This window comes from Rhinolophus ferrumequinum, chromosome 4, assembly GCF_004115265.2.
Source record: "Rhinolophus ferrumequinum isolate MPI-CBG mRhiFer1 chromosome 4, mRhiFer1_v1.p, whole genome shotgun sequence".
Lineage (NCBI taxonomy): Eukaryota > Metazoa > Chordata > Mammalia > Chiroptera > Rhinolophidae > Rhinolophus > Rhinolophus ferrumequinum.
In genome coordinates this window covers 105,056,345-105,075,657 of record NC_046287.1, presented here as the reverse complement: position 1 = coordinate 105,075,657, position 19,313 = coordinate 105,056,345, and the positions used below count along the sequence as shown (strand labels likewise).

The 19,313-nt window shown below is 42.3% G+C and overlaps 1 protein-coding gene across 1 annotated transcript in view; it reads right to left on the bottom strand.

Moving 5' to 3' along the window:
* The window catches only part of FGF9 (fibroblast growth factor 9), a 32,451-nt gene that overhangs the window by 6,787 nt on the left and 6,351 nt on the right, over positions 1–19,313 (bottom strand). The window contains exon 2 of the mRNA XM_033105094.1: positions 16,164–16,267. Within this exon, the coding sequence (XP_032960985.1) occupies positions 16,164–16,267 (104 nt within the window). The remainder of the gene's footprint in view (positions 1–16,163; positions 16,268–19,313) is intronic.

The following is a 19,313-nucleotide window of genomic DNA, read 5'->3' as shown; positions in this document are numbered from 1 at the left end:
AGTCTGAACCTAGGGGCATACACAGACCTCTCCAGCCTTGGGGCACCAACGCTGCCAAAGACAAAACCTGCCAGATGTACCACCGGCCTGGCCAGACAACTTAGGGGCCTTCCTAAGAAGCTGCCTTCAGACATGGGCATATGCTGAGCATATCACATGAGTTCATAAACTTAAGATTCATTTTCAGAGAGTCCCACAATGAAAAATAACCTTACTCAAGATATAAGAGAATTCAAATTTGGAAGTTCAATATTTACTTTAAGAACTAGTTTCGCTTGTGTCAATGTGTAGACGATGAACACTTCATTCTTCCACAAAGAACCCTACAGGAAAAATTTACAAAATTTCTTTTGGGATCTTAGAACACCAAATTAGAAAGAAATCACATGTAACATATCTTACCATAGACAATTATCTGATAAGAGTAGTATGTCATCCAGTGACCACTTAAAATGCACACCAAAGATATGCAAAAAATGAAAAACTGTCAAACTAAGTATTACTCTATGTAAAAACTGAGTCGGATGCCTCTGAAGAATCAGGATGACAATGGAGGAAACGTGGGAAGTTAAAAGGCTGACAGGCGACGTTAAGGAAATAAGGAATCAAAAAAAGGATATTATACAAAGACAGTTGAATCCAACTACTTTGTTCCCATGATAATCATCATATATATTGTGTGTGTATATGTGTGTGTGTGTGTATATATATATATATATATATATATATATATATATATATATATATGGGGTGAAATAGAAAAAGAAAAACGTACCAAGGATTTTTTTTCTATAATAGACAAAGTAGGTCAAATTCAGGACTTAGTTTGTGGAAATATGATTAGAGAAACTGAAAAATTAACAAATATAAAGACAGCATAAGCCCTAAAACAATTTTTAAAGAACTAGAAAACTCCCAGAATTTCCTTTGCTAAAGGAGGCCAAACTACACACACACACACACACACACACACACACACACACACACACACACACAACCTGGTCACTGAGGGTGGGCTGATTAACTACGCTGGGCCTCAATTTCCTTCTCTGGAAAATGAGGGAATTGGACGAAGAAATTTCTAAGGTCTCTTTCATTTTTAGATTCCAGTGATTCAGTCTTGGAACATGAAAATGTGGAAAGCAGAGCTATCCACAATAACTCCAGGACACGTTGAACAGGAAATGGAGAAAGAAACTGCAGTGGAATTGGAAAACAGGGAAAGATACCAAATAAAATGTGCTGCAACCATCACCACAGCAGAAGGGGTGGGGCCACTGGTCAGAATGCAGCCAAAGAAATGAGGGCGCTTCTTCCAGGAAGAAAGAAGGGCAGAGAAGAAGATTTTGGCACAAGGCACCCCTTCTCTCTCGTCCCTGGGAGACCATTAGGGCGATCCCCTCCTGGAAAGTGTCTTGCCTACTACTTCCTTGTGTCTCAGGGCCTGCCACTGTCTTCTTCCCAGTGTTGGCTTCCATAAACATGGCCCATTAATGAACCTGACCAACAAACCCTACATCATGAGCTGCCCCACAAGGGTTAAGGGAGTCAAAGACATGGTAATAGAAGGAGACTGGACTTCCAGTGGAGAGCACATGATACAGTGTACAGAGGTCATATAATAAGTTGTATACCTGAAATGTTATTAACCAATGTTACCCCAATAAACTTAACTTAAAATAAATAAAATTAATGTTGATAAGTGGGCTTTATGGTTAACACCTTAAAATATAACTCAAGGGATGCGATATTTTGACCAGAAGGAAATTTTTTATTTTTATAGACTATTTCATAAATCTTTGTCTCAGAATTCAAACTTGCAGGAAACATAATCTCTGTGCCTCTCCCACCCCGTAAGAGTATCGGAAGTTGCACAGGACAGCACTCCCATCATTGCCACACAAGAACACTAAGGGAACAGCTGTTACTGAGCAGCCACAGTGAGCCAAGCACTGTGCTGCTCAATTTACAGGCACCACTTTCTTTAATCTTCATGGTAACACTGTGATGCGGCTTCGTCAGCCCTGTCTCATAGTCACAGCTCAGCAAGTTTGAGTAGACTGTCCAAGGTCGCATAGATAATAGGCAACAGAGCTGGGATTCTAAGCCCTGTGTTTCCACTACTCCATGCTTTAATTCCAAATTCAACCTGTTCAGAAGGCAAGTACAGTCAAGTTAGACTTGACTACTCCATCAAAACACATCAAACTGAAAATTAACTTGAAAGAGAGAGAAGGAAAAACAATAAAAACCAAGTTAATACAACCGAGAGAAAACTATCTGAACCACACAATTCATATGGCAAATAGGTGGATGGATGGATGGATGGATGGATGGATGGGATGGATGGATGGGATGGATGGATGGATGGATGGATGGGATGGATGGATGGATGGATGGATGGATGGATGGATGGATGGATGAGATAGATGGATGAATGGATGGGATGGGATGGGATGAGATGAGATGAGATGAGGTGGATAATGACTGGATGGAATGGGAGGGATGGATGGATAAGATGGATGGGTGGGTGGTTGGGTGAATACATGCATGGATTGATAGATGGATGAATGAATAGGACGGGATTAATGGAAAGATGAAATGGATGGATAGACGGATGGGATGGATGATAAATGGATGAAGAATGTATGAATGATGGGATGGATGTGTGTGTGGATGGATGGATTGATGGGTAGATGGGTGGATGGCTGGCTGGCTGCCTGGATGGATGGATGGATGGATGGATGGATGGATGGATGGATGGATGGATATGTAGGTGGATGGATGTAGGGAAGGAAGGAAAAGAAGGACCTAGAGAATACAAAGAAATCTAGAACTGTAAGTAGACAGCAACTATTGAGAATGCACAGTGCAACGTGTCAGCTAAATAGGCAAACCTTGCTCAATGCCAAAGCCAGGCAAACACAAAATGCACCAGAGAGAGGGGTGTCTTTGTCATGACATTGGCAAGTCTCTTCTTGGAATACTGAATTGAGCTTTGAGCACTTCATCACAAAGGAAAAGCAAATCACATGGGAGAGTTCAATGAAGAATTACAACACTACAAAAAAAAAACAGATTAAAAAAGGAGGAGATCAACTAATGTCAGGATTTGAAGCATTTACAAGAGGACAAAGGAAGACAACTCTGTGTGTGTCTCTCCCACTTCATGCTGTAACCTTTCAGTCCTTGGAGGAGCCCTCTGCAGCAGGGGTGTCAGGAATGCAATCATTTTTCTCAGTGCCTGCTGAGATGCTGTTGAGGCCACCATGTCAACAGACTGACAAATAATGTCTTTGCACAAGTACAAGTCAGTCCCTGACATGGGGAGAGTGGGAGGATGAGGTGGCCAGGCCATTGCAGAAGCTGCCCCCAGTGCAGTAAGTGACTACTGCAGCTCCAGTGGGGCTCAAGGGCGACTCCCAGGCCAGGACACAGAGCAACTTAGCAGTACCATCCTTGAAGGCTAATGATAATGACAGGCGAGAACCCTCCCAATGTCAGCAGTGTAGCCTCCTGCAGCAGCTGGGAAAACAGAAGCACAGGCAGGGCTGTGGCAGGGAGGCAGAAGTAAAGATAACAGAATCAGGAGACAGGTAGCAGCCCCATGTTTCCAAACCCTGGAGCAAAGCTGCCTTCACACGAGCTTTCTTCTCTGAGAACACCCGCCTACTCTTCTCCACCCCCCTCTGTGAATGATGCTGATATTCCCTTCCACCCCTAGAATCAAGCTCCCTCCTCCAAGCTCGCCAAGCCCTTTTTGTATATAATGCCATTATAACATTTATCACACCAAATGATAATTCTTGGTTTGCATACTGACTCCCCAACAAAGTTGCAAGTTCTTTTTGAATCAGTTTTAAGATCACCCACAAGAGGAGGTGCCATTTGCATTTGTGCATCAGCTAATCTCATTATTCGTGGCAGTTCTGCTCTGTAGGGTCCCCAGGAACACTGAGTTAGGGAACATGGAACCATTGCTGCTGAGGGAAACACAGGGTGAGGCTCCCGCCAGCCACTAGCCATAATGCTTTGGTCAAACACTCAGTACACAACTCTGTTTTACGTGTGCTTCTATTTAAGTTAATGTTGTTGATTCATCACCAAGGAACTCACAGCCAACGTCGCTGAACGGAATGCACCTAACACGCATGTTTGCTCCACAAGGGGACATCACAGCTTTCCTGACTCAGGGGCACCAGACAGCATGCAGTCCAATGCTTGGGGGCATTTTAAACTGCAAAACCACCAACAAAAAGCACAAAAATGTGAAGGGGAAAAAAAAAGAAAAAACTGGCACTACACAGATCCCAAAAAGGACACCTGTTTACAGTGTGAGTTGGAACAAGGCAGTATCGCCTGGTCAGACCTCAAAAGTAAAATTAGATCATGCCCCTCTGACGACTCACACTTTGCTTCTCTGTGTGTCTGTAAAGGACCACGGAAGTACCGTGGGGAATTACAAACAAATTTTAGCAAGTAGACCTGCAAATAATGAGATCAACCATATCTCTAGCACTAAAGCACCTGGCACATGTGAGCAGGAGGTGGTTTCAGTGATGCCTGTTGACCTTGTGAGAGCAGGAGAGCAAGTGTGAGCATGCAAGTGAGTGGACGGAAGAGTGACAGGTGGAGAGCACGTGGCAGGTCTGCACGTGGCTGCCACAGCTCTCATTGGAGGAACTCAGGAAGACTGATGGACTTAAGAGCAGCAAGAAGCTCTGTGACTGAAACAGGCCTCCGCCGAGGAGCAAGCAGGGTTCTGCGTGACCAGCAGTCCACTCGAGAAAAGGGGACAACACTGGAGAGGTGAGGTGAAGGAACAGCAAGGAAACGTGGTCACGGGAACTCCGGGAGGGGCAGAAAGAGTGGGAGAGCTTAGAAACAGGGTCTTGGTGCTTTTATTGTCCTGAACACTGTTTCCAACTGCTTGTCCTCACGTTCCCAACTGACAGATGCACTGGGTTTCGTAGGCACAGTGAGGCACAGGACTAGGAAACCCGAGTCCATGCGCTCAGTACTTTACAAATGAAATACTGCCGCACACACAAGCTGCTCTTCTCAAATGTATAGATGAGCTGCTCTGTAAAACACTGATGAATTCACAGTTTTTGCCATAATGTATTTTTTTAATCAAAAGACACAAGTACAATCACTATCAGGTGGGGCTCCCTGACACCTTTAATCAGAAAGGGAGCCTTCTACTCCAAATAGTCGGACCATTCTGATCTCCACGTCCATGCTTCCAGCCTCAAACACCTATTCAGAAATTAGGTGCTTGTAAGCCAGGGTCTGCCTGGTCTTCCTTTTATAGAAAAAACAAAACAGGTGATTTGGGACCCCATTGACAATACAGTCACACATTCAATATTTATTAAGTGACAACTGCATGCAAGCTACTGTTTGAAGGACTGGCATTCCACGGGAAACAAAAGTGACCACGTCCCCACCTTAACAGTGTCCCCCCCTTTATGACATGGAATTCTACTAAGGTCACTGAAGAACTAAGTGCCCATCGGGGTTCCACCACAAGAAACAGTTGTGGGTGGTAAGTGCCGCTCTCTCAAGCTCTGCTCATGAGACTTCTCTGGCAGTGGGCTCCAAACACTCTGCAGTGTGGGGCAGGAGGTGTGACAAAACCCAGCGCTGGAGGAGAGGGGCATCAGGATTGTGCGTGAAAGCCACGCCCGTCAGGAGGAAGGTCCTGCTCCGGAACTCCTGAGCCTGAAGAAAGGCCACCTCTGAGCTTGAGACCTGGTACCCAGAACACCCTCCTGCTGCCAAACGGGCACAACCTATGAAAACTAAATCCTCTGCAGAGCCTGTGAGCTCTCCAGACCTATGTCATGTGCCTTTGGCCATTACTGACTCGGACATTTCAAACATGCCTCAGACAATCAGTAAATGCAGCTAAAGAGTATATACTTAACTAAAGTTAAATAAATGGATACATTTTTAAAAAGATGATCTTCCACTCACTAACTAATGGCCAGCAGCATAGATGCTAAGGACTGCTAAACAGACTACTAAGTGAAAACTAGGCCACTAGAAAGAAAAAAAAAATTGTCTCAAAATCGTATCTGGGAAGGAAATACTAAATTCTGCTCTATGCATGGCTCATTCTGGCCAAAAACAATATTGTTTTATTCACAAAAATGGATGGCCATTCTTATACATGGGTGTTCAGCATGGTTTGCTAATTCACCTACATTCAAATCATAGTTTGTCACTTGTTATCTGGGTGACCATGAGTAAGACAGTGAGTAAACACTCACTGTCCTCATCTCTAAATAAGGACACTGCATGGACTAAATCAAATAGTATGGTAGAAGGTGCTCTCTAGGTGCTGCCCTCTTTGTCATCCAAGCTAGTACCTGATCCTTTGAAAACTGGCAATGTGCCTCTGCAGCATAAGCGGTGCTCTCGTTCCCCGAATCTGCAGAAAACCAACCATTCCAAGGATGCCTGCTATTGAGTAGATTACTAACCAAACGATCCTTTGCATTTCCTTCGTATGAATTACATTCTTTGGAGACTCTGCATACAGGACATGCCTGAATGTCCACCATCAAAGTCATCTGAGCAGACACACAGCACAACAAACGGCTAAGTCTGGTTGTACTTGCTGCTTGTTATGCTGTCCTGTTCCATAAACGCACAAGCTTATTCTGCCTGTTCAAAAGTTGCTCCCAGTGGCCACTGCAGCATGCCTGATGGAGACACGAAGGCCTCCCATGAACCACCAGGGTCGAGCTGCCTGCCCCCATACACCACTGACCCCCTCTTAAGGCTTTTCACACCCACCGAGGTGTTTTCCAAACTGGCATCTGCAGATCCCAGGGAGACAAAGGATCTAACATGGGGGCTACAGGTTTTCTACAGGAACGTTTTCACTTTGTCTTCTCATTTCATAAAAAAGCTATTAACAAATGATCATTTCAAGCCTGTTCTGCCAACCAGCCAGGAGTGCAGGTGTGCTTTGGTGACAACATAATGGAATGTTATTCAGTCTCCCAGTCACTCCAACAGGATGACGTGGGGAGAACATCTTCCAGAGGGGCCCTGGACAATAGGTGTAGTGAGCTCAAGGCAGGCTGGGCCAGCTTGAGGGCCACCCCAACGTAAAGCAGTGTCTTAGCCTCAGTGAGATAACAGCAAGCCACCTCAGTAAACCTATCAAGCCAGTGTGGCTTTTACTGGTCTTATAATTTAGTGTGGATTTTAACATAGTAAATATGTTTTGAATTGCAATTGCCAGAGAGGCATAAGGAGTTTGTGTTTGTACATATGCAAATAACATAATGAAAGCATTTAAGTCAACATGTGGTTCTAAGGACCTGATATACTTTACATTTTCTTCTTAAAGAGGTCAGGTCAATACATTCCTTCAGTCTGGGACAGCTGGATCTACAGGGTCTCCCCATACTATGGAAACATCACTCAAGGAGCTTGTAGGCTCATGTACCTCTATCCACAGAGACAGCTGCCTCAACGAATGGATTTTTTTAAGTTTATACATATTGGAATTGCAGTCAAAACCCACCACACCTTGGTCATTGATTACTTGGATTCACATAAACAGGCCTTACTGCGTCTCTGGAAATGTAACCACCAAATCCACTAATAAATGCCTGTGTCACAAGCGTCTCTCTCAGGATGACAGCTGGGTTCCTGCAGGGCCCAGCTTGAGTCCCCACTCTGCCACCTACAAGTTCTGGGCCTCTGGGCCTCTGAGCTAGTCACGCAAGCTCTCTCACTTTCAGTTTCAATAGTTAAATGGGATAACCCTTGTGGAAACATGGGATGTTGTAAGCTGACATCCACATACGAAGTACTGTATCAATGCATGAAACTCAAATACTGCAGGATGGCATGTACGGGGTCTGCCAGGCTGAGTAGCTGGGTCCCCAAACACCATATGCCAACTGCACAGACATGCAATATTGGGCCTCCAAGAAACAGAAATATAAAGACAGAGACTCAGACTCCAAAAAACATAATCTACTGGGTAAGACCAACATGAATTAAAATTCTGGGCAGAATGAAGTGACTGCTATAAAAGAGATACAAACCAGAAATCTGCATGTTGTCCTTTTGTGTCAATTTTGCAGATTCCATGCTCTACTTACCTATATGATCACAATTTTAGTGATAGTGCTTTGTATTGATGAAAGGGTCAAATATCTATCCTCAAATGCAAGCTTTTTGAAGGAAATTAATTTTTTCATTGCATTCATTTTTAGTGAGACATTTATCATAGTTAATTATTCTTGATGTTTTGAAGTACCTTGATAACCCTCAGATAATTTAGATTAACACTCTAAAAGTAACTGAGCCTCACTTAGAGTCCCTTTGATAAGAACAAAAGTGACAAATATAAACTAATACTTTAATCCTCTAGCCAAGTATGCACGTGTGTGTGCATGAGCGAGAGGGAGACAGAGAGACAGAAAGATAGATAGAGAGAGACAGGTCTAACACCCTGCCAAACTTCACCCAAGCAGGATACCCTAATCTTTACATTTGAAGGCTTATGTGCCCTAAGTTGTCTGCCCTTCCTTTCCCTAGACTCCTATTCATCCCTCAAGGCCCAGTTTAAATGTTACCATCCAATTTGCCCAAGCAGTTATTTAAACACTGTTCTAGGCCTCCAAGACATTCCTGCATTCCTCTAACATAGTGCATTTTACATTACACTGAATTATTTATAAGTATATTTCTCCTACCAGATTTTGAGGTATTTGTTGCATTGTTTTCTACTTAGCGCAGTACTCGGCACAAAGTAGGTATAAATGTTTGTAAATGAATGAGTGAAAGAATTAATGGATGCATGGATGAATTAACACATGATACAATAATTAAACTCCACCCCAGAGCTAGAATTATTCAGGTTTTCATTAAATCACATCATGATACACATTAGCGATACAGTTTTTCCTACTTCCATTTTCTAATAGGACATCAGAATCCTATACATATATTTTTCTGAAGAAATATTACTTCATTCACATCCAACCTTTTAGCTCTATTCCCAAAGTAAACCTGGAAACAAAAGAACTACATAGATGAAAAAAGAAATAATCCCCATTTCCAAAACACATTTTAAAACAATTTTTGCTACAGTTACACATTCATTTACTTTATACAAGCAACTGCTATTTCTCCAGATCTCCTATATACCTTCTTTCTTAATAAGATAGGTCTTTTCAAGGTTTCCTCAATGTTGAGAAGCACACCTTCTCCACTTTAGTTTCCTGAGTTTCACACAACTTCACAAGTAAAAATTCTTTAAGCTACAATTCTTAGTTTACTAATAGATTTAGAATTATCACCTGTTTCTTTCCTTTCCTTCTCTGAGTCTCATCATAATGAAATGTGATATTTGGTTACTCCCCATCCCCAGGTGTAGTCACCACAGGCCCAGTGAGAACATGGTCCCTGGACACAGAGGAGCATGGACATCACACTCCCTCTTCCCCTCGCTTGCATCAGGTACAGACCAGAGGGAAAGCCCAGGGAGCTCTCCTCCCAGCTATACATGCAGGAGCCAAATAGCTCACCGCACCATTTTGTGTGCACAGCAGCACCATGGACCAGGCACACACCACTCAGAAGTGAAGCTGCAAAATCTAAACCCTAAACTTTGGAGATACAGAATCGGAAGAGACATGGCAGACAGCTAAGTCAAGCTCATCATGTCATGGACGAAGAGAACAAAAGCCAGCACCTCTCTGGAGGCTGAGAAAGAGCAAGACCCAGGTCTCCAGACACCTGTGGCTGGGTTCTCACCACTGTACTATCTTTCTTTCCACACCCAGCTGGGTCTCCCTCGGGCTGGACACACCAGGGATGACACATCACTGTCCAATTCAGCCTGGGAACAGAAGACAAAGATTCTGCCTTCCAGAAGACTCCTATGTATACACTGACCATACAAGTGAAGATACAGCAAGGTCCGAACCTGTATGTTTAATGAAGCATAGAAAGAAATCACAGTGTTTAATTCATTTCAATCCAACGAGCATCAATGGAGCACCAGCCACACACAAGGGCCATTGCTGTGTGTCAGGCATCATTAAAAAGAAGCAACTGGCACTCTGAGCTCCAGTGCTGGGGCAAAGGCTAGAAAAGTGCCAGGGACATAGGGGAGGAACTGAGTTGTCTGGCTGCAGGGCGAGGGCAAGAGGGACTGCTTTCTCCCAGACAGATTGTTGCTTTGTTGAGCCCTTCCCCTTCCCAGTGTGCAGATACAGGCACCACAATATCTTAGTCTCCATCAATCTGGCTAACACCGTTCACCCCACCCTGGTGATGCCCTGTGACCCCACCCCACCCAACTTGCATGCCGACCCAAGCTGCTTCCAGTGACTTTTCCATACAAATAGCTGTCTTGGCTTATGCTGCAGCTTTCCTAAAATCTCTCAAAGGTTCACAAACCCAAAGCAGCATCTGGCCTCAGTGTGTCCTGTACCTCAGCTAAGCAGCCCCAAGCCCAGTATTCACCGCAGCTGGTCTCAGTATGTGGCTTGGCTTCTTGAGGCACCCCCAAGCCCAGCAAGGGTGGCAGCCATATTTGGATTACTTTGAAGCTCATGCCAGGTGGTCCTGGGCAGGACACAGGTTGTGGCTGAACTTGGCCTGTGGTGGGGCCCCTCCCCGTGGCCCTGGGAACTGGCACACCAAGAGGCCAGCTTCAGACCCAGCCAGAGCATCACCCAGCAGCCTCCAAGAATGACACACCCAAAAGGCAGACTGGGCAGGCACCAGAGAGCTGCTAAAGTGAATCCTGCTCTGTAGGGACAGCCCTTGAACAACAGCTTCTCCACTGTAGTCATAGCCAGTCCTCACAACCAATCAGCCTGCGGGGTCAATCCCTCCCTTGTCATGCCAACAGCAAACAAAGCTCAACTACAACAGGAGAGCACACACAAGGGACACACCTGGAGCACCCAGCTCAGGTGACCAGGGAGACTGGTCATGGCCCCACAGAACATCTACTATATGAGGCACCACTCTACTAAGACCGGGAGACATAGCAGCTCTACCTAAAACGTGGAAACAAACACACAGCAGGGAAGCCAAAATGAGGAGACAAAGAAACATGTCCCAAATGAATGATCAGAACAAAGCTCCAGAAAAAGAACTAAACAAAATCGTGCAATCTCTCAGAAGCAGAGTTCAAACCACTGGTTATGAGTATGTGCAATGATCCTAGGGAGAACTTCAACAAAGAGATACAAAACATTAAAAAAACGGAGATAGAAAATGTAACCAAAATTAATACATTAGAGGGAATCAACAGTAGATTAGAGGAAGCAGAGGATCAAATCAGCAATTTATAAGATAAGGTAGCAGAAAACACCCAATCAGAACAGCAAAAAAAAAAAAAAAAGAATCCAAAAACATGAGGAGGGGGGCCTCTGGGACAACATCAAGCACAACATTCACATCATAGGTGTACCAGAAGGAGAAGAGAGAGAGAAAAGAATTGAAAACCTATTTGAAGACATAATGACTGAAAACTTCCCTAACCTGGTGAAGGAAATAGACATACAAGCCCGGAAAGCGCAGAGAGTCCCAAACAAGGTGAAAACCAAAGAAGCCCACACCAGATACATCATAAGTAAAATGCCAAAGTTTAAAGACAGAGGAATCTTAAAAGCAGCAAGAGAAAAGCAGTTACCTACAAGGGAGCTCCCATAAGACTGTCAGCTGATTTCTCCACAGAAACTTTGCAGACCAGAAGGGATAGTCAAAGTGATGAAAAGCAAGGACCTACAACCAAGATTACCCAGCAAAGCTATCATTTAGAATCAAAAGATAGATAATTTTCCAAAAAAGAAAACGCTAAAGGAATTAATAACCACCAAACCAGTGTTACAAGTAATCTTAGAGGGACTTCTATAAGATGGGGAATGGGGGAAGGGAGGAAGATCAAAAATCTAAATGGAATTGTAACAGCTATATACAATGTCAGAGGGGTAGTAGATTGGGGGAGGGGGCTGATCACTTTGTGAGGGTTGTAAATAAGTATTACATTGTTTTGTACACCTGAAACTAATAACAAAAAATCCAATTTGAGTTAGCAAAAAAAAAAAAAAAATATATATATATATATATATATATATGTATGTATATGTGTATATATATATATATATATATATATATATATATATATAAAATGGCAACAACTGCATGTCAGCCATTACTTTAAATGGATTAACCCCTCCAATCAAAAGACATAAGGGGGCTAAATGGATAAGAAAACAAGACCCTTACATATACTGCCTACAGGAGAATCACTTCAGATCAAAAGACACACACAAACTTAAAGTAAAAGGACGGTAAAAGATGTTTCATGAAAATGGAAATGAAACAAAAAAAAGCTAGGGTAGCAATACTTATACCAGACAAAATAGACTTTAGTGTATAGCAAGAGACAAAGAAGGACCCAGTAATCCCATTTCCGGGTATTTTTCTGAAGAAATCCAAAACACTACTTTGAGGGGACGTGTGCATCCATATGTTCATTGCAGCATTGTTTACAATGGCCAAGATGTGGAGGCAGCCTGGGTGTCTGTCGATGAATGAATGGATAAAGAGGAGGTGGTACATATATATACAATGGAATATTGCTCAGCCATGGAAGGTAATGGGTTCTTGCCATCTGCAGCAGCATGGATGAACTTAAAGGGTATTGTGCTGAGTGGAGTGTCAGACAGATAAAGACAGATGCAATGTGATTTCACTTATATGTGGGATCTAAAGAACAAAACAAACAAACAAAACCGAAACAAACTCATAGATACAGAGAACATTTTGATGGTTGCCAGATGGGAGGGGGGTTGAGGAGGCAGGTGAAAAGGGGAAGAGATTAAGTAAAAATTGGTTGTTACACAGTAGTCATAGTATGTAGGGTACAGCATAAGGAATGTAGTCAATAATATTGTGATAGCATGATACAGAGCCAGGTGGTTGCTGGACTTATCATGGTGATGACTTCTTTAGGTATATAAATGTTGAATAACTATGGTGTACACCTGAACCTAATATAATCTTGTATGTTAGCTATATTTTAATAAATACCTTTTTTTAAAAAAGAAACACCTGGTCCATGCCCTTTTGATACATTAGGGAATACAGAAATACAATTAACTACACTATAAACCGTATTGTTGCTTGTGTGATCATGGAAATACAGACAAAGTATGACAGGGGCCCAGAGAAAAGCACCAGAAAGGCAAACCAGAATAACTGGGGTTCAACTTAGAGGTGTGGTGAGGGCTTTGCAGAAGAGGCAATATCTTTATTGAATCTTAAAGAAAGAATGCTGCTTCCTCCAACAGAAAAGGCAGGAAAAAAGCATGCCACACAGAGGGGCTAACTTGACCGAGTACTAACCAGACAGAACAGCAGCGAGACGGCTCAAATTACACGGGGAGAAAGGACAAGAGACAGACTGGCAGTGCTCTGTGACAGTACTGAGGGCTGTGCTAAGCATGGGGACACTGACCTTCAAAGGCAAGTGCGGGAGGGGTCTGAGCTGAGGGTTGGAAGGTACTTCTCCCATGAGCGGGGAGGGTGGACTGGAGATGGGAGAATCAGGGTCACCACAAAGGAAATCAGAGTATGGAAAAGCAGCGTTCCTCATTCCTCGTTACACTTTCCTCCAAGCAGTGTCTAAGCATGAGGACACAGTTGGGAAGGTATGCAATTCTCAAGCACGCAAGGAAGAAGAGCTATTTCTGCCTTTTCTCGGCTTGTCCCCGTTGCCTAGCCGGCATTCAGTGATTGGGACCATCGGCTAGCTGTGCGACCATGTGGCCATGTGACAGTGTGACCACGTGACTGTCGCTGTGTGGCCATGGAGCGAGAAGTCCACTCCTAGCCCCACGCTCCTCAGGAAGGCAGTTGGGAGTCACAGAAAACCTGCCATGATGCGGTTCTCCAACTTCCTGCCCCTTGTCACCTTTTCAGGCAGTGCTCTCACTGATATTCACTGAGGGCCTGAGCCCTCACTCTGGCCCCAGCGTGTGCTACAGTCGAGGCCACATAGGCCAGAGGTAGCTGGATGAGACGTGAGACAGGTAAAGAGGCCACTGAAAGAATCTAGAGGGACAGACAAGACTGACCTGGGACAACCAACAGGAGGCCCCTGTGCTGAACACAAAGTCGCATCTGCTCCTCGTCACCCAGCAGACCCCAGGGCTGTTGTGTGGCCATTTCATCTGAAAGATTGGTCGGCTCTCTACAGGGACAGGTATTCCAGAGGGGAGTGTAAGTGGGTCCGCGGAATGGGGAGCAGACAGTACAGCCTCTGTGTTTACTCAGTCATGGCACCCTTTACAAATGTTTACCTTATTATGTGTTTTATAAAATAAAATAACACATATGAACTATATTTTATATTTACAATTTTTAAATAATTTAATATGCAATGCTGAAATCCAAACTCAAAAACATTTTTTTGGTGGTGGTATATGAGCAAGAGTTTGGAGACCATTGTGATAAAACATAGTCCCTTCCACCCACTGAAGGTCAGACTGTGCCCTACACACAAAAACATTTTATTGAGTTCAGCTGTGACTGACTTAAATCCACATTACATACCTAAAAGTGAAAAAAAATTGAGGGGATAACAAAAGGAGAACACCACTTTGTGTTTAAAACTTGAAGAGCTTCCTTACATTTTGTGCCATTGCAGTTAAAGTGTTGACAAAAATAATTTAGGAAATAAATAACTTTATCAAAACCAAGAACTGTGTTTAAACAGCTCAAATCAATCCTAGGCTTAAAAACATATTTTTAAATAATATATTCTCTCAAGGAAGCACTTTCTTAAAAAGGCTTAACTATCTAACAAAATGAACCCATTTACATTCAAGTTTTACCAAGGCAGAAAACCATCCTTGTGTCACGTATCATTAAAAATGGTGTGTGCTATATTTAAATTACATAGGCCACAATTTACTGTTACCTGGAGTTTTTGAGTAAAAGTTTGATACTACCTCCAACCCTTGTATGTATGTACATACACGGGCGCACACGCGCGCGCGCGCGCGCGCGCGCGCGCGCGCGCGCGCACACACACACACTGGTATATGAATAGGAAAGGAGGATACCTAGATATCTAAGAAATATTTCTCCTGCTCCTATGTGAACATGCCCTTCATTCTTCTGGACAAATGACTCCAGAACTTCTCCTACTCTGAGCTTCTTTTAATTTTCAACTTTTTGTAGATTCTAATCAAAGTTCTCATATTGCAGAGAATGTGGATTAAATTCCCATGTGACCACAAATGGGAATGAAAAACTAAAGGTTGTTTTCACTACAAGTTTTGTGCTAAAAACTCAAGTTAGTATAGAGTAACTAGTCATCTATTATTCATACTCAGATGCTTAGCAAAAATGTATTGAGTGCCTACTGTGTACCATGAGCTGTGTTTTAGAAACTGTGTTGGCAGGAGTCTGCAGACACAGAGATGTAAAGTCAGTCCCCTCCTGGTAACGCAGAACCAAGGGCTTCCTGCCTGTCCCTGAGCAGCTAGAAGGTGCCTGGCACCGGGTTAGCGCCATGAATATGTCACTGCCTACCCCACCCCCCAAGCAGCTTCCAACCACTGGAGATGGGAAGTGAGACAAGGAAAAAACGAAACTCATAATACTCACAAATAATTATTACAATATTTTTATATTCTTATTCACATATAATAGAATATCTGACAATAATTTCCATCTCCCTTCTCTCTCTACATAATGAAAATCGTATATAGCTCAGAGAAAGGGTTTCTGCTCCCTGCATGGTCTATTTCTAGTTTTAATTACAATGCCTAACAAAGCTTGGGAGAAGATAATTTCAACTCATTTCAAAAATAACTCCCATTTAAAACAAGAAGATGGGATTTTTCACACTTGTGAATTTTTTATGTACTTGATAATGAACATGGTTTGGCATATGAATAAAGCATTTTCTTAGAAACTTTGGTCTAGTGAAGATCCGGGGCTAATATCTATGAATAAAAATGAAAGAATTTGCCTCAAAAACTGAAAAGTCACACTCGCCTTCCAAACAGGCTGGCCTTCAGCTCCAGATATTTATAACCTGGAGAAAAAGCAGTTGGGCCCCAACGGGAGACATGGGTGTGGCGACTCACAGTACTTACCGATCCATACAGCTCCCCCTTCTCATTCATCCCCAGATAGAGTCCACTGTCCACGCCTCGGATGCTGACCAGGCCCACGGCTATACTGATAAATTCCAGAATGCCTAGGAGACAAAGGGCAGAGGCACAGGACGATCAGAGCACAGAGATGGCCTTGGAGTCTCAGCGTCACCAGACCTTCCTGGGAGGACACTGAGCCCAGCTCCTAACTTAGACAATCTCACACTCATTGAGGAAGTGTCAGTTCTTAAAACCACTGCCCAAAAGAATTGATTTTTTTATAATAATGGTACAAAAACACTTATCAACATGACACACATTTTAAAAATAAGAAAGCTAGTATTTACATAGATATGCTGACAAGTGACATGACAGATAAATTAGTGCACATATTCTAATTAACCTAAGACAGTATAATTTAAAAGAAAAACTTCCAATTGTACTTCCAGTTTAGAAATGTGAAATTAAGTACTTGCGTATGGGTATAGGTCAGAAAAAATTCTAATCAGAGAATGATCTTACGTCCTTCAAAATACGAGTATGAGGTGCTAATGAAATACTTTGTTGGTTTATACAGAAAGTTATCCAGCTCTCTACTGTGTAACATTATTGAGCTCCATCTGGAAAACTAAAGTAGCCTGTACACATCCCAAATGTTTTTGCTTAAACAAAGTATTGATTTTTGCTGTTCTTATCTAAGCCTCATACAGACAGTTAAGCAATTACAATAACACAAAATTCTGGTTCCAAACAGCTCTTGAGTTAAAATAGTCACAGAATACTTTATCCCAAAAACAAGTCAACAAAATGATCTTTGATTTCCTCCTTTCTGCTTGCTTACCTCACTAAGAATAACAACACCTACGCTGGGTATAAATCCAGAATTTTATGGCCATACAACAGCAGCTTCAATTTCTCTGTATTGTCGTTCTAACATGATTGCCCAGCAGGATATTTGGGACAATGCTAATATTACTTGCAATGAGCCATTTTCTCAATTTTGTTATAAATTGCCAGGCTTTGTGTAGACCTTGAGTTAATGCATACCAAATAATGAGTTCTTGTGTTTTTTTTAAATTTTCAAATATTGAAATATTTACTTACATTTTAGTTTAGAAGAAAACTAAAGATAACATGAGGCTATAGTCAGTCTCATATGACTAATAAAGAAGCACTTACATGGATTTGTAAACAATTAATTTTGCAACTCTCACAAAATAGACTGAAAAGAAGACATGACAAACACATGGTGATAGAAGAAGACTAGACACTGGGTGGTGAGCACATGATGCGATATACAGATGATGTATTTTAGAATTGTACACCTGTAACTTACATCATGTTATTAACCAAAGTTACCCCAATAAATTTAATTTAAAAATTAAAAAAGACATAAACTACATAAATATAATAAAGCAAAAGTTTCCAAGTGATGTAAAAAAGAAAAGAATTTCTTCTAAAGGATATTTCTTCCTAATTGTTCTTTAAGCACAACATACAACAAATACCTTGTGTTTACAGTTCACAGAATATCTATCTGGACCTGCAAAACTATTTATTTTTATAGAATGTGAAATATCGTTTGGAAAAATATAAAGAAAAGCTACAAATTATGTTTTAGATCTGATAACCTATAATGGAAGATACATCAAAAATAACCAAGTTTATCACTAGCCTTTCCTACTCATAAAGCTAATGGAAAGATAAACACGGCAATATTTCCATGAGTCTCATTTCACCCTTATTGATGCAATCAGTTTATTTCATTGTACTATTTCTTACTCTTAGGGTTGAAAACAATTAACATTGTACAGTTAATTACCATTAGGAGTCACATACATGTGAATTTCTTCTTAGCTACCTGAAAGCACACCACAATCAACATAGGTCAGCACTATCCCAAAATTAGTGTCAGGAATTCATTAATGTCCAATAGCCACAAAATGAAAGACAGGAAGCATTCTGCCCCCTTCGAGATATGAGCAATAGGTACACCATGTCAACAGGGAAAGGCTTACTCACAAAGACTAAAAGATACTCGAATCTTCTGAGAGGGTGTTGGATGACCCTTCTGTTTTACATAGACATGAGCCCGCTCTGAGAACTAATAATGAATGTCAGCCAGTGACCATTGGGCCCAACAAGGAATAGTGTCTGTGACCTCACAGAACCATGTGACCACTGATCACTGAGCATCAAGAACAATGGCAGTCTAGTAGCAGACATGCTTGGGCATTTAACTGAGCCCAGAGGGGCCTCCTCTAGTGCAATTATCAGGCATTAAAATATTTTAATCTCGTTTACAAATGGGAACACAGAGATTTAGGGATGTTAAACAGCTTCCCCCAAGCAGACTCCAAAGTCTATCTCATCTATTACACACATCTTACCATCGGTATTACTATTTGTCATGTATCCAGGATTTCTGTGCCATTTTGATACCATTATTGCATGACTAGAGATGAGAAGATGTTGCCTAGATGGGACCCACAGACCCCGTGGGCAGGACTAGGAGCAGCAGAGGGAAGGAAGAATAGGTAAGCAGTGGGACTGCCTGTGTCGTCGTGCAGGACTTGGAAAGGCAGACACCTCCTGTGTCTGTGGACTATTTACCCGAATTGTTTTTGTGCCCATAGCACACAGCTTCTTCTGCCAAAGGACTTAAGTTCTGAAATTATTATTATATACTTTGGAAATCAAAGTATTTAAAATATATAACTTGTTTCTTTTTCTGACATCAAGATAGCTAATTCATTGCATGGACTTTTCAGTCAAAAAACGATTATAGACTGACCATTCTAAGGCAAGCACCATGGCATGTGTTGCATATATAAAGATGAATAAGGTATAGCCTATGTCCTGTACTGTCAAAGGCCTCCCCATCCGGTGGGAGGAAGGACGAATAAACAGATAAATATGATAATATGATGAATGCAGGGAGAGGGACCTGTTTAGGGGACTGTCAGTGTCCCAAGATGGGTTTGGGAAGGGGAGTCAGAGGGGGCTTCCTAAAAGGAACAGGACATGAGACAAGCCTCTGAGGGGCTCACCAAACGAGAAGGAATTGCCTACCTAGTGACCCCAGGTGCAAGATTTCATCACCTCAAACACCATCCGTACATCTACAGCTCCTTACACATGGAGACCTCA